At 41.7% G+C, this 12,176-nt stretch overlaps 1 protein-coding gene across 7 annotated transcripts in view; it reads left to right on the top strand.

Moving 5' to 3' along the window:
* Positions 1-11,724, top strand: part of ELOVL6 (ELOVL fatty acid elongase 6) — a 149,704-nt gene extending 137,980 nt beyond the window's left edge. For all 7 annotated transcript variants that reach the window (XM_053258055.1, XM_053258058.1, XM_053258057.1 and 4 more), the window contains 2 exons: positions 2,420-2,571; positions 10,980-11,724. In XM_053258055.1, coding sequence (XP_053114030.1) covers positions 2,420-2,571; positions 10,980-11,404 — 577 coding nt within the window. In that variant the 3' untranslated portion in view covers positions 11,405-11,724. The remainder of the gene's footprint in view (positions 1-2,419; positions 2,572-10,979) is intronic.
* Positions 11,725-12,176: the final 452 nt, after the last annotated feature.

Raw genomic sequence — 12,176 nt, 5'->3', positions numbered from 1 at the left:
AAGTGGAGAGATCAATTCAGCATCCATTTTAAAGTATAGCATAGGTATAATGTCAGCTTTTGCAGAGCTTTTGAGGTATTGGTAGTAACTATGCTCACTTAAAATCTTCATGTACTTCAAACCTAGAAGTAGATGCTTCAAATAAGGCACATTTGCTGCCATATTTTTCTGCTAGTGAAAATGTCTGGAGCTTTTAAAAGAAGAGATACCTTTTTGTGTTTCTAGAAGGTTATGTTAATTAGGCATGTTTACTTTAGAGAAATTAAAATTGCAGGAGTGATATCTTGTATACACAGTTGTGTGGTTAATGCTAACGTATATGTCACTCCCCTCCATGTAATTATAAATTCTCCAGAGTAAACAAGGCTAGTGCTTACAATCATCTGTTCTGTACAATGTGTGTTTCTGTCCAGTTTGTATCCTTTGTAAAATAGGGCCCTGTCTTCTAGCTGAGGTCAAAGCAGTCCCATATTAGCCTTTTACACGTGTTTTATACACATGTTTTATGGCTGACCTCCAGACTAACGAAGCACTTGTGCAACAGAGTTGTGCTTGTTAATATTATTACTAATATTTGTATATCACTTTTCAGCAACAAAGTTCACAAAGCAATTGACACAGAAAAAGAAATAAAAATAAGATGATTCCTTGTCCCCAAAGGGCTCACAATCTAAACAAGACACAAAGTGCACACCAGCAACAGCCCAGGGAAAAGCAATGTGCTAGTGTTTGATAGGGACTCTTCCCCTGCTAAATATAAGAGAGTCCCCACTCTAAAGGGTGGCTCTTTGCACCTTTTAGGACTCTTCAACCATTGTTATCACTGACTAGGTGAAGGGGTGGAGGGAATGTTAATCGGATTTGCAGAGGACACAAAACTAGGAGGATAGCTAACATTTCAGAAGATAGGAATAAGATTCAAAATGAACTTGATAGAATGGGAAATTGAACTGAAGCTAGCAAAATGGAAAAAAAATAAAATGGAAAATTCTGCTCTTAAGCAAAACCAATCAAATGCATGAGTATAGGAGAGGGGATACCTGTTTGGCAGTAGCATTTGTGGGAAGGGTAATGTCTTGCATTCAAAGATGTGTATGTTATATCCCACCTTCCCTGCAAGGAGCTCAAAGCAGATACATAATAGGAATGTTCTTTTTTGTCCTCACAGTATCCCCGCAAGGTATGCTAGGTGGAGAGACAGTAGGTTCTTTCATATGACCAAATGGGGGTGGGCAGGAGAGAAGGCAGGATCCTACCATCTTGCTTCCACATGACCTGAGCCTGCTCTTGGCTCCGCCGCACATACACCCCCAACTGAACACTGCAGCAGCATTCTCCAGTGCTGCGATCTTAAGCTGGGGCCTCCAGTTGTGTACACCGCCTTGAGATTTAGCTGTTAAGCAGTGTATAAATATAATAAATGAATAATAAAAATAAATAATAAAAATGACTACCACACTGCAGATTGAGAGCAGTGGAGAAAGGCAGCCCATACTATTGTGGCAGCTCTGCTCTGCCCTGCCCCTCTTTACACCTGGCTGCCAGCAGCCCAATAGCAGCTTTAAAGGATATGACTGCACAGATGACCAATACAGAAGGTAGGATGGGCTTGAGTATCCTCCTACCCCACTTTTAACCTGGGAAGGGAACCTGGGCTACCCAGGTTCGGCACGGTTGGAGCAGGAGGGCTCTCACTGCCCCAGACAACCAGAGATTCCTGGATTAACCCTCTCCTAATCCAGGAATCTCTGATCATGAGAACAGCTCCAGTGATTTGTGAAGGCTACCCAGAGATCTTCAATACTGAGCAGGGCTTTGAACGTGTGTCTCCCAGACCCAAGTATAGCACCCGTTTTACTGCACCGTGATATTGATATTGAACGTCAGCAGGTAGCTTTCAAAAAATTAAAGGAAATGTTTTCATGCATCTCTGCCTAGCAAGACACTCCCCTTAGTCAGGAAAATAGTAATAATGTACCAGATTGATGTCAGGAGTTGAACTTAAATCAATATTTTCTTAAAGTAGACAGCACAAATGCATCTGTGGACCGCGTTAACTCCCTTGAAGACCATGGCTTTTCTCTGAATTTACTTATGGGTCAGTGACACCAAAATTTGTCCTGAAAAAATGTACAGCTCTTTCAAAGCCTAGGTTTTATATAAAAACACCAGAGAAAATCTGTTGGGCCCATGATTCATCTGTCCTAGCATTCTTCCTCTGTTATTGACAAGACCCAATGCTTCAAGTTAACACTAAGTTGTTCCATTACTTCTTCACTAACTTTAAAGCTAAAAGAGATGAGACAGGGAAACCATTGACTATTTTTGCTAATAGCTGTATCCTTGGCCTCTGTGAGTTGTGTCTTATCCTTGCTGATAATAACCAACTTGTTCTTTGTTTCTTTTTATGGTCATGAAGTATATTTGGTGCTGTTCGAACGGGTGCTTATATGCTGTACATTTTGATGACCAAAGGGCTGAAGCAGTCAGTTTGTGACCAGAGTTTTTACAATGGACCAGTCAGCAAATTCTGGGCTTATGCATTTGTGCTAAGCAAAGCACCAGAACTAGGTGAGTGCCTTCTCTCCTCTTCCACTTCATGGGTACCCTGGGAACAAAAGAGTGAGGATGTGAAAGGATTTATCCTTCGTGATTACAAAATGCTGGATTCTGTGCATATTTTCAGCCTGATCATCCTGTACATATTACTCAGAAGCAACTCCTTGTAAGTTTAATTAGAACTGGCAGCTTAAACAAGTTTTAATAAAGCTTCACGGCATCTTTAACATTCACCCTTTCCATGAAATGTCATGTAAATGTTAACCTAAATCAGTTCTACAAATTCATATAAAAATGTGCCATTCCTTAAAAAATATTACTGCCCTCTCTTATCTCTGTGCGATGGGCTCATTAATGGGTTAAACCAGTGACACATCTGGAAATAGTGCTTACTTGCTCCCATGCAATTGGCTAATTGCAAAGCAGGTCTACCTAATGTATCTTTCCTGTTGACCAGAAGAAAATTCTCTACTCTCTCTTAATTGTTCCCAGAAAATGAAAACAAACCTGGCAAAACTAGATTCTTCCCATGGATTGTTTTCTTGTTCCTAATTTGAACCTGTGAATGTAACTGATGCTAAATTCATATTATATTATGAATTCATATCATATCATATTATTAATTTATTAGTAGTAATATGTCTTGTTTACACCGTCAGGCAGGTGTTATTGACTGGTTTGTTTTATCCAGACATCGAGTCCTTCCCAAGGATCTGGGATGTCAGAATTTTGTTATCAATATTGTTCTTGTTGTTGTTATAGATATCGTCACAGAATATAGGGTGTTCCCAGTAAAGCTGCTTTTTGTAATTCACTGATGGTGATTTCTGTGGCCCCTATGGTGTTGAGGTGCTCTTCAAGAACTTTTGGAATTGCACCTAGGGCACCAATTACTACTAGGGTTATTTTGGTCTTCTTCTGCCACAGCCTTTCAATTTCAATTTGTAGATCTTTGTATTTGGTGATTTTTCTATTTCTTTTTCTTCTATTCTGCTATCCCCTGGTATTGCTATGTTGATTATTTTGCCTTGTTTTTCTTTCTTCTCGACTACAGTTATATCTGGTGTATTGTGTGGCAGATGTTTGTCTGTTTGTAGTTGGAAGTCCCATAATATTTTTACATCTTCATTTTCTTCAACTTTTTCAATTTTATGGTCCCACCAGTTTTTGGCTACAGGTGGTCCACTATTTCATCTGCTTCTTTACAAAGGCAGCACTTGCTGTTTGTTGTTGATTTTTCAACTTTTGAGCCCCTGGTGGCGCAGTGGTAAAACTGCTGCCCTGTAACCAGAAGGTTACAAGTTCGATCCTGACCAGGGGCTCAGGGTTGACTCAGCCTTCCATCCTTCCGAGGTCGGTAAAATGAGTACCCAGAATGTTGGGGGCAATATGCTAAATCATGGTAAACCACTTAGAGAGCTCCGGCTATAGAGCGGTATATAAATGTAAGTGCTATTGCTATTGCTATTGCTATTTTGCTCTGATTGCATTTGTTCTTATTGCCTGTTCTTGTGCAGCCAGTATTAGACCCTCTGTTTCTTTCTTCAAGTTGCCATTCTTAAGCCATTGCCAGGTCTTGGTGATGTTTGATTTTCCACTTATATTGTGCAAATATTGACCATGCAAGGGCTTATTTCTCAATTTTTCTGCTCGGTTCTTGACTTGTTCTTTCTTGTAGGCCTGCTTTGTTTCATTGTCACTGTCCTTGATATATTCTTCAAGGCCTCTTTTCTCCTCCTCTACTGTTTGATAGACTTGCAGCATTCCTCTTCTACCTGAGCTGCAAGGGAGGTATAGCCTATCGACATCACTGCGGGGGTGCAGAGCATGATTGATGGTCATGATTTTCCTGGTCTTACGATCCGGCGTCTCTAGCTCTGCCTGGGTCCAGTCTATTATCCCTGCAGTGTATCTGATAATAGGTATAGCCCAGGTGTTTATGGCTTGTATGGTGTTCCCGCCATTGAGTTTGGACTTTAGGATTTTTCTAACTCTCCTGATGTATTCACTTCCATTTTTCTTTTAACTTCAGTGTGTGCAATATTATCAGTCTGGAGAATGCACAGGTATTTGTAATGGTCTTCCTCTTCCAGGTTCTTGATGTTGTTTCCATTGGGCAGTTCTATTCCTTCCGTTTTTGTTATTTTTTCCTCTGTTCATTATTAATGCAGCACACTTGTCTAGTCCAAACTCCATTGCTATATCGCTACTGAATATATGGACAGTGTTTAGCATTATTATTATTATTATTATTATTATTATTATTATTATTATTATTATTATTATTTTACATTGTATATACCTCTATTCATCCAAGGAGCCCAAAGCAGTGTACTACATACTTAAGTTTCTCACTTTTCTCAATTAGCTGGGACTAAATCCCATTGAAATAACTGGGAAGTTTGTCTGTTTGTCAAGTATGAATTGTCCCCTTTGCTAACTTCCCCCAGTTTGCATTTGGATGGGTGACTACACATGAGCACTGTCTTCTGTAAGATACTTCCTTGGTGGGGGGGGGGGCTATGGCACAGTGGTAGAACATCTGCTTATATGCAGAAGATCCCAGGATTAATCCCTGGCATCTTCAGGCAGGGATGGGAAGGATTCCTGCCTGTAACCTTGGAGAAGCTGCTGCCAGTCAGTGTAGGCAATACTGACCTAGATGGACCAATGGTTTGACTTGGTATAAGGCAGTTTCCTATATTTGTGTGTATGTTTGTGTGTGTATGTTTGTACACATGCACGTGCGCGCACACAAGATTGGGCTGTAAAAAGAACAAGTAGTTCTGGTAAGAACTATTATGCCTACTTTCCTTTTACTATCCCTACAACTGGACTAAATTTGGTCCGAATCAGTTAGGCCAGGCTTCCCCAACCTGTGGTTCTCCAGATGTTGCTGAACTACAGATGTTGCTGAACTCCCAGCATCCCTAGCCACAATTTATTGTGGTTGGGTATGCTGGGCATTGTAGTTCAGGAACATCTGGAGGGCCGCAGGTTGGGGAAGCCTGAATTAGGCAGTTCACAAGTTGGGCCATATGGCTCAAACATTCACATGTCCTCCATCTTGAACTGGGGTGGATGACATCATCTCAAATTATGCCTTTGAGGTGTCCCTATGTGTCCCTACAACTCTACCAAATTTGGTCCATGTCGGTTCCCACTTGTACTTCAAACGTTCATATGTCTGCCTTCTTGAATTGAGATGGATGACATCATCACTAGCTATGTCGCTGAGGTGTCCCTATGTGTCCCTACAGCTGTAGCAGATTTGGTTCAGGTCATTTAGTGGTTCACAAGTTAGCCCTCTTGTGCTTCAAATGTCCATGTGTCCACTATCTTGAATTAAGATGGATAACATCATCATCAACTACACCATTGAGGTGTCCCTACAATTGTACCCAAGTTGGCCAGTAATGGTCCAGGCATTACCAAGTTGATAAGGGGACACACACACACACACACACACACACACACACACACACACACACACACAATGCCAGGTGATCTCATAAGCTTACTTAAGAAAAGTAGGTTAAAAATGAACTCCCCCCACCCCTCAGAAACACCAAAACACGAAGGAGGCCATAATCCCATCTTTCTTCATTTATTTCATGAAGTTTCATCAATACAGCAATTCCAGAAAGCTCTTAGGCACCAAACTCATCAGGTTTTGTGGCAATGTTCACATTTTTGTTTGCATATCCTACTTGTAACTGGAAGTGTGAAACACTGATTCAGCAGACGTTCCAGTGTTTGTTTCTGATAAACTTGTTAGGACTGCAGATTGCACTAAATAATGATGACTATCAAAAATATTGTTTCAGTGAGTTACTAATTTTCAGCACAAACCAGGAAGGGGAAAAATCTGGGCCTTTATGTGTCAAGATTCTCTGACTTCCTGCTGTTTGAAGTCTATGAAAACCTACTGAGAATTAGCTAAATTGGTCCTCTGATTGCTTATGGAAATGTGAGTTAGCATTTCTGCTACTAATGAAGCAGTCTAGGAAGCAGGGGGAGGGACTACCACTGAATTAGGCACACTTATCTGGAAGAACCCACCATTAGACTTGCTTACATGGAAATAAGTTTAAGATTGTTGCACCCAGAAATTAAGGCATAGCTTTTGTCCCACCCTTTATTGGCATTCTTTGTTTGAGCTTAAAAGGATGTGCATGCAGAGAAAAATATTCTCTGTGCTAGAAAGAGCCCTCACTTTTCTTCCTCTAATACTGTAAACTGATTGATACATAGGAAATAAAATGAATAAAGTTAATCAGAACATTAAGGGAGCAACGGAAATGAGAGGGAGGAGAGCAAGGAAGAAAATAAAGATGTTTTAACAGCAAAGAATAAGACAAGGCTGCACATCCTCCTACAGATGTTGGACTACAATTTCCATAATCAATGACTATTGGCCATTATGACTGGGGATGATGGGAGTTCTAGTGCAACCACATCTGGAGGGCTGAAGCTGTTCAGCCCTGGTACCAGATATATATTTCCAAATTGCAACTTTCCAAGCAGAGCTAGCCCAAATCCTGCCTGCACCTGAGACTACGGGTGTGTACTAGGGGTGTGCACGAACCAGTTAGAGGTGAACCAGTTCAACTCAAACTAGAATGGTTCGATCACAAACTGAACTGGAGGTGCTTTGGTCCACGATCGAACCAAACTGAGCCCAGTCTGAGACAGACCAGATCGAACCAGTTCTAAGCACACTTACTGGGGAAGCCCCTGGCATTCCCCAGCAGACCTCACAGCACAGCCAAATGAGCTGCTGGGGAGCGCTGAGGGCCTTCTAAGAGCAGTGGTATGGCCACTGCCAGACTGGTGGTAAGGGCCTTTAGAAGCCTTTAAGAGGATCCCCCAACACTTGTGATTGTAAAGCGGAATCCTCACCGGATTCCTCTTTACAAGCATAGCCCCCTCGAACCACCGAACCAGTTTGACCCATCAGACTGAACTGGTAGCCACTTCAACCCAAACTGGGCCATGGGCCAGCAGTACAGTTTGAATATGGTTCAAATTCAAAACGAACCACCCCAAATGGTTCTGTACACACTGCAAGAAATAATTCCATGCACATTAGGGGTTTAGTTCTAATTTGGACCGAATTCAAACCAAACTGCCACTTCAACCCAGTTTGACAGCCCAAGGGGCTATGCTTGTTAAGGGCATCCGTAAGGTTCCCTTTTACAAGCAAAGGGGAATCCTGCCTTTAAAAGGCTTTTAAGGGCAGCCAGGAGGGTGGCAGAAAGAGGGCACATTGCCAGCACTGGCAGCTCCTCTACACCCCAGTGCTCCCCACCCCAAGAGTTCTGCCCATGTGGTGGCAACACACTTCCAGCCTCCACACATGCACGGAGGCCATTTGTATGACATCCGCACATGCATGACCCTTCTAACTTGGCAAAGAGGCACCTTTCAATGTGGTTATTCTCTTTTATTTAGCAGGCGGAGAGTAACTGGCCCTATCCACCCCTAGCACAGTACCTCCAGTGACTGTTGCTGGTGTCCATCTTATGTTTCTTTTTAGATTGTGAGCTCTTTGGGGACAGGGATCCATCTTATTTATTTGTTATTTCTCTGTGTAAACCACCCTGAGCCATTTTTGGAAGGGCGGTATAGAAATCAAATGAATGAATGAATGAATGAATGAATGAATGAATGAATGAATGAATGAATTTGCATGACCATGCAAACCACACAGTTTGTGATGATGTCATCCACCCCAATTCAAGATGGTCATGCAAAAGGCCTCCACACATGCATGTAGGCCAGCACCGTATCACTACCACGCGAGCCACACTGCTGGTGGGGGGGGGAGCGCCGAGGTTTAGAGGAGCTGCCACCACTGGTGCCAGTAAGGTGTCTCTCCAGATTCCCCTTTACAAGCATAGCTCCTCGGACTGTCAAACTGGTTCAAACTGGTCTATAACAGACTGGGCCCAGTTCGGTTCAAATTCAGACTGGCTCCCTTTTTTTTTAGGCTAGTTCGGTTCAAATTCAAACCAGTCAAACCAGTTCTGCAATCTGCACACCCCTACCTGAGAGCTTGGTGAGCCACCTCCCTATCCCTTTTCATTTACAACAATGCAGTTTGTGGTCTGGCAGGGAAGTACTGGAGCAAAAATGTAAACCATACTTGAATATCTATATCACAACTATGGTATAGAAACTGTGGAGGATGTAGTGGCTGTGGCAGTAAAGTCATAGGACCATAGGGAGCTGCCTTACACTGAGGCAGACCATTGCTCCATCTAGCTTAGTCCAGGGCTGCTCAACTTCCACCCTCCACAGTGGCAAATAGTCAAGAGAGTTGTAGGCCAACATCTGCAGGAGGGCCAAAGTTGAGCAGCCTTGTCTAACCAGTGGTATTGACTGGTAGTGGCTCTCCAAGGTTTCAGGCAGGAGTCTTCCCCAGTCCTACCTGGAGTTGCCAGGGATTGAACCTTGAGCCTTCTGCATGCACAGCAGATGCTCTACCACTGAGGTACAGCACCATCCCCAAAGTGAAGCTAGGAAACACAGGGTGGAAGAGTGCCACATAGGAAGGTGCTTTATACCAAGTCAGGCCCTTAGTCCATCTAGCTCAGTGTTGTCTACACTTGACTGGCAGAGGCTTCTCCAAGCTTTCAGGAATCTTTCCCAACCCTACTTGGAGATTGCAGGGATGGAACCTGGGACCTTCTGCATGCCGAGCAGATGCGATACCACCTCAAAATTCACATAAGACGTAGTCGTTCGAATGAGCCTTCATGTGAACATTGTTACTGACATAATCCTAGACAAAGCCTAAAACCTTAGTTTTCAGATCTTCGGTATGAGATTTCAAACCTTCACGCTCAGTTTAGACATTGATGCAGTTTCAAATAGGCAGCTTCCTACATGAAAGATGGCTCAGTCCCATGAGAAAGCTGTAACGTTTTGGCCGGTGTATATTTCTATGAATAAGTCTAATTTACCATGGAAATCAGTGGGACTTAGTTCAAAATAATACATTAAGAACTGGAATGTGAAGCACTGAGATGCTTTCCAAAGAGGTAAGTTCAGGACATAATGATTTGTATCATTACTGAGTAAGATTTGGTTTAGACATTTGATTCCATTTCTATAGTTATTTGTATATCTGAATGTGAGGTTGGGAGCTTAATTTTACTCATCTGTTTTGAATCATATTGGCATGACTAAACATAATGACCTCAGAGACCATATTATTGAATCAATAAATGCATTTAACTGCCATTTTACTTGTACTAACACTAAATGAGGAGCCATTATCGATGCTTAGAAATATATTACAAAAATGTCTTTAACTGAAGTTTTTCCCCCAATAGTATCTAACATTTCTATAGAATATATATCTTGTCTTCATTTCACATAAACTAAAAAACCAGTTATAAGTACCCTGGATTCTAAATCAAATTCCCCAATGGATCTCTGGCTTGACAGTGAAATGCACACAAATTTCCCAAACAGTTTGTGGGGTTTGACAATATAATTGAGCATGTCCCAAAGTCTTCATTTTCCACACCCTCCTCTTAAAATTGTGTTGCACAGGTTTCCCTCTGAGGTTTGTTTCAGCTGTTGTATATTTTGAAGAGTGTTTGTGGGGTGTGTTTATGAGAAGAAAGCCATACTTTCTGATTACCTACAGATACCAAATTTTGCATACACAATCCTGCCACTGAAATTAGCTAAAAGAAATAAGTTTTACACCAGAATATGCTGGGGAACACGTTTTTAAAGCTGTGTTTTGTAGCAGAATTTCTGAATACAGTCCTCAGACTTTAACTGTTATTGTTCTGATATCTCACACTCAACAATTAGCTCAATAATTCAAAAACAACATCATGCCCAAGAGAAGCAGAAGATCTTTCTCAGATTCAAATTTACCTCGATTCACCTATACCATATATAGTTGTTGTTGTTGTTGTTGTTATTATTAATTCAATTTCTATACCGCCCTTCCAAAAATGGCTCAGGGCAGTTTACAAAGAGAGATAACAAATAAATAAGATGGCTCCCTGTCCCCAAAGGGCTCACATTCTAAAAAGAAACATAAGACACACACCAGCAACAGTCACTGGAAGTACTGTGCTGGGGGTGGAGAGGGCCAGTTACTCCCCCCCTGCTAAATAAAGAGAATCACCACGGTAAAAGGTGCCTCTTTGCCCAGTTAGCAGGGGTCAGTTAGCAGGGTTTAATTAGTCAATAAAAAGAATGTTTGAAGTTGAAACCCTCCAAATTTCAAATGGCTATTTTATTTCCCTTTACCCAGCACATTAAGAAAACATTCTATTATGTATATTTAATTGCCTGAACTTGCCTACATATGTAATATATAAATGACTTGGCCCAGTCAACTATGGGCCTCTCCTACTAGTTTCTAATATTTTTCTTTCTTTCTTTTTCAGGAGATACAATATTTATTATTCTTAGGAAACAGAAGCTCATCTTCCTCCATTGGTACCACCATATTACTGTACTGCTTTATTCTTGGTACTCTTACAAGGACATGGTAGCTGGTGGCGGCTGGTTTATGACCATGAATTATGGAGTGCATGCCGTCATGTACACTTACTATGCCTTGCGGGCTGCTGGCTTCAGAGTGTCGCGCAAGTTTGCCATGTTTATCACGTTGTCGCAAATCACACAGATGTTCATGGGCTGCATCGTCAACTACCTGGTCTTCGCCTGGATGCAGCAAGGCCAGTGCCACTCACACGTTTCCAACGTCGTATGGTGTTCCCTCATGTACCTCAGTTACTTTGTGCTCTTCTGCCATTTCTTCTTTGAGGCATACATTGGCAAAACCAGAAAAGCAAGGAAGGCCGAGTAAAGCTAGAAATGAGACAAAAGCAACAGCTCAGGTCATCCAGAAAACAACAAACACAAAGAAACAAATGGCACAAGGAAACATTGATCTATGGTGCAACTAAACACTCAGCAGCTAAGGGACCGCTAGGTTTGTTCAAACCAGTAAGTTGATGATCCTGTCATGGTGAGGACTCACTGAATGATCTTGCATCTCAAAAGACTGCTGATAAGGAATCTTTCTTCTTGCATCTATCCACTCTTAAAACAAGCCACCCAGTTTTTAAAAAGGAAAGAAAAGCAAAAGAAGATCATGACTTTGCAAAATAAAATATTAAAACTAAATGGTTTCCCTGAGAATAGATGACTTTTATTTAAAAGAAAACAGAAAAGCAACCTAATTATTTCTATATCATTTCTAACTTTTTTTTGGTACTTAAAATGCAGAACTTGAACATAAATTAAGCAGAGGAAATACACAGTTTGTATCATAGGAATGGCTGCCTTGTACTGTCAGAGCACTGGCCATTTAGCCCAGAATATATACTCTGACTGGCAGCCGCTCGCTAAGGTCTCAGGCAGATGTCCTGTAACCTGAGAGCCTTTCTGTGCTGGACATTCCAGGGATTAAACCTGGGACCTTCTGCATACAAAGGCTCAGCTCCGCCATTGAGTGGCAGCCCCTCCCCAGATAATATCAGTGTTAACTAGGACGTTAAAAGTGTTCTCCTTGAAAGATGAAAAAAATGAAAGGTTAATCTTGAGTGTCTGTTATAGGACTCATCTAAACTCCATTG

The sequence above is a fragment of the Hemicordylus capensis genome, chromosome 5 (assembly GCF_027244095.1).
Source record: "Hemicordylus capensis ecotype Gifberg chromosome 5, rHemCap1.1.pri, whole genome shotgun sequence".
Classification (NCBI taxonomy): Eukaryota; Metazoa; Chordata; class Lepidosauria; order Squamata; family Cordylidae; genus Hemicordylus; species Hemicordylus capensis.
This window is presented reverse-complemented; position numbering and strand designations above follow the sequence as displayed.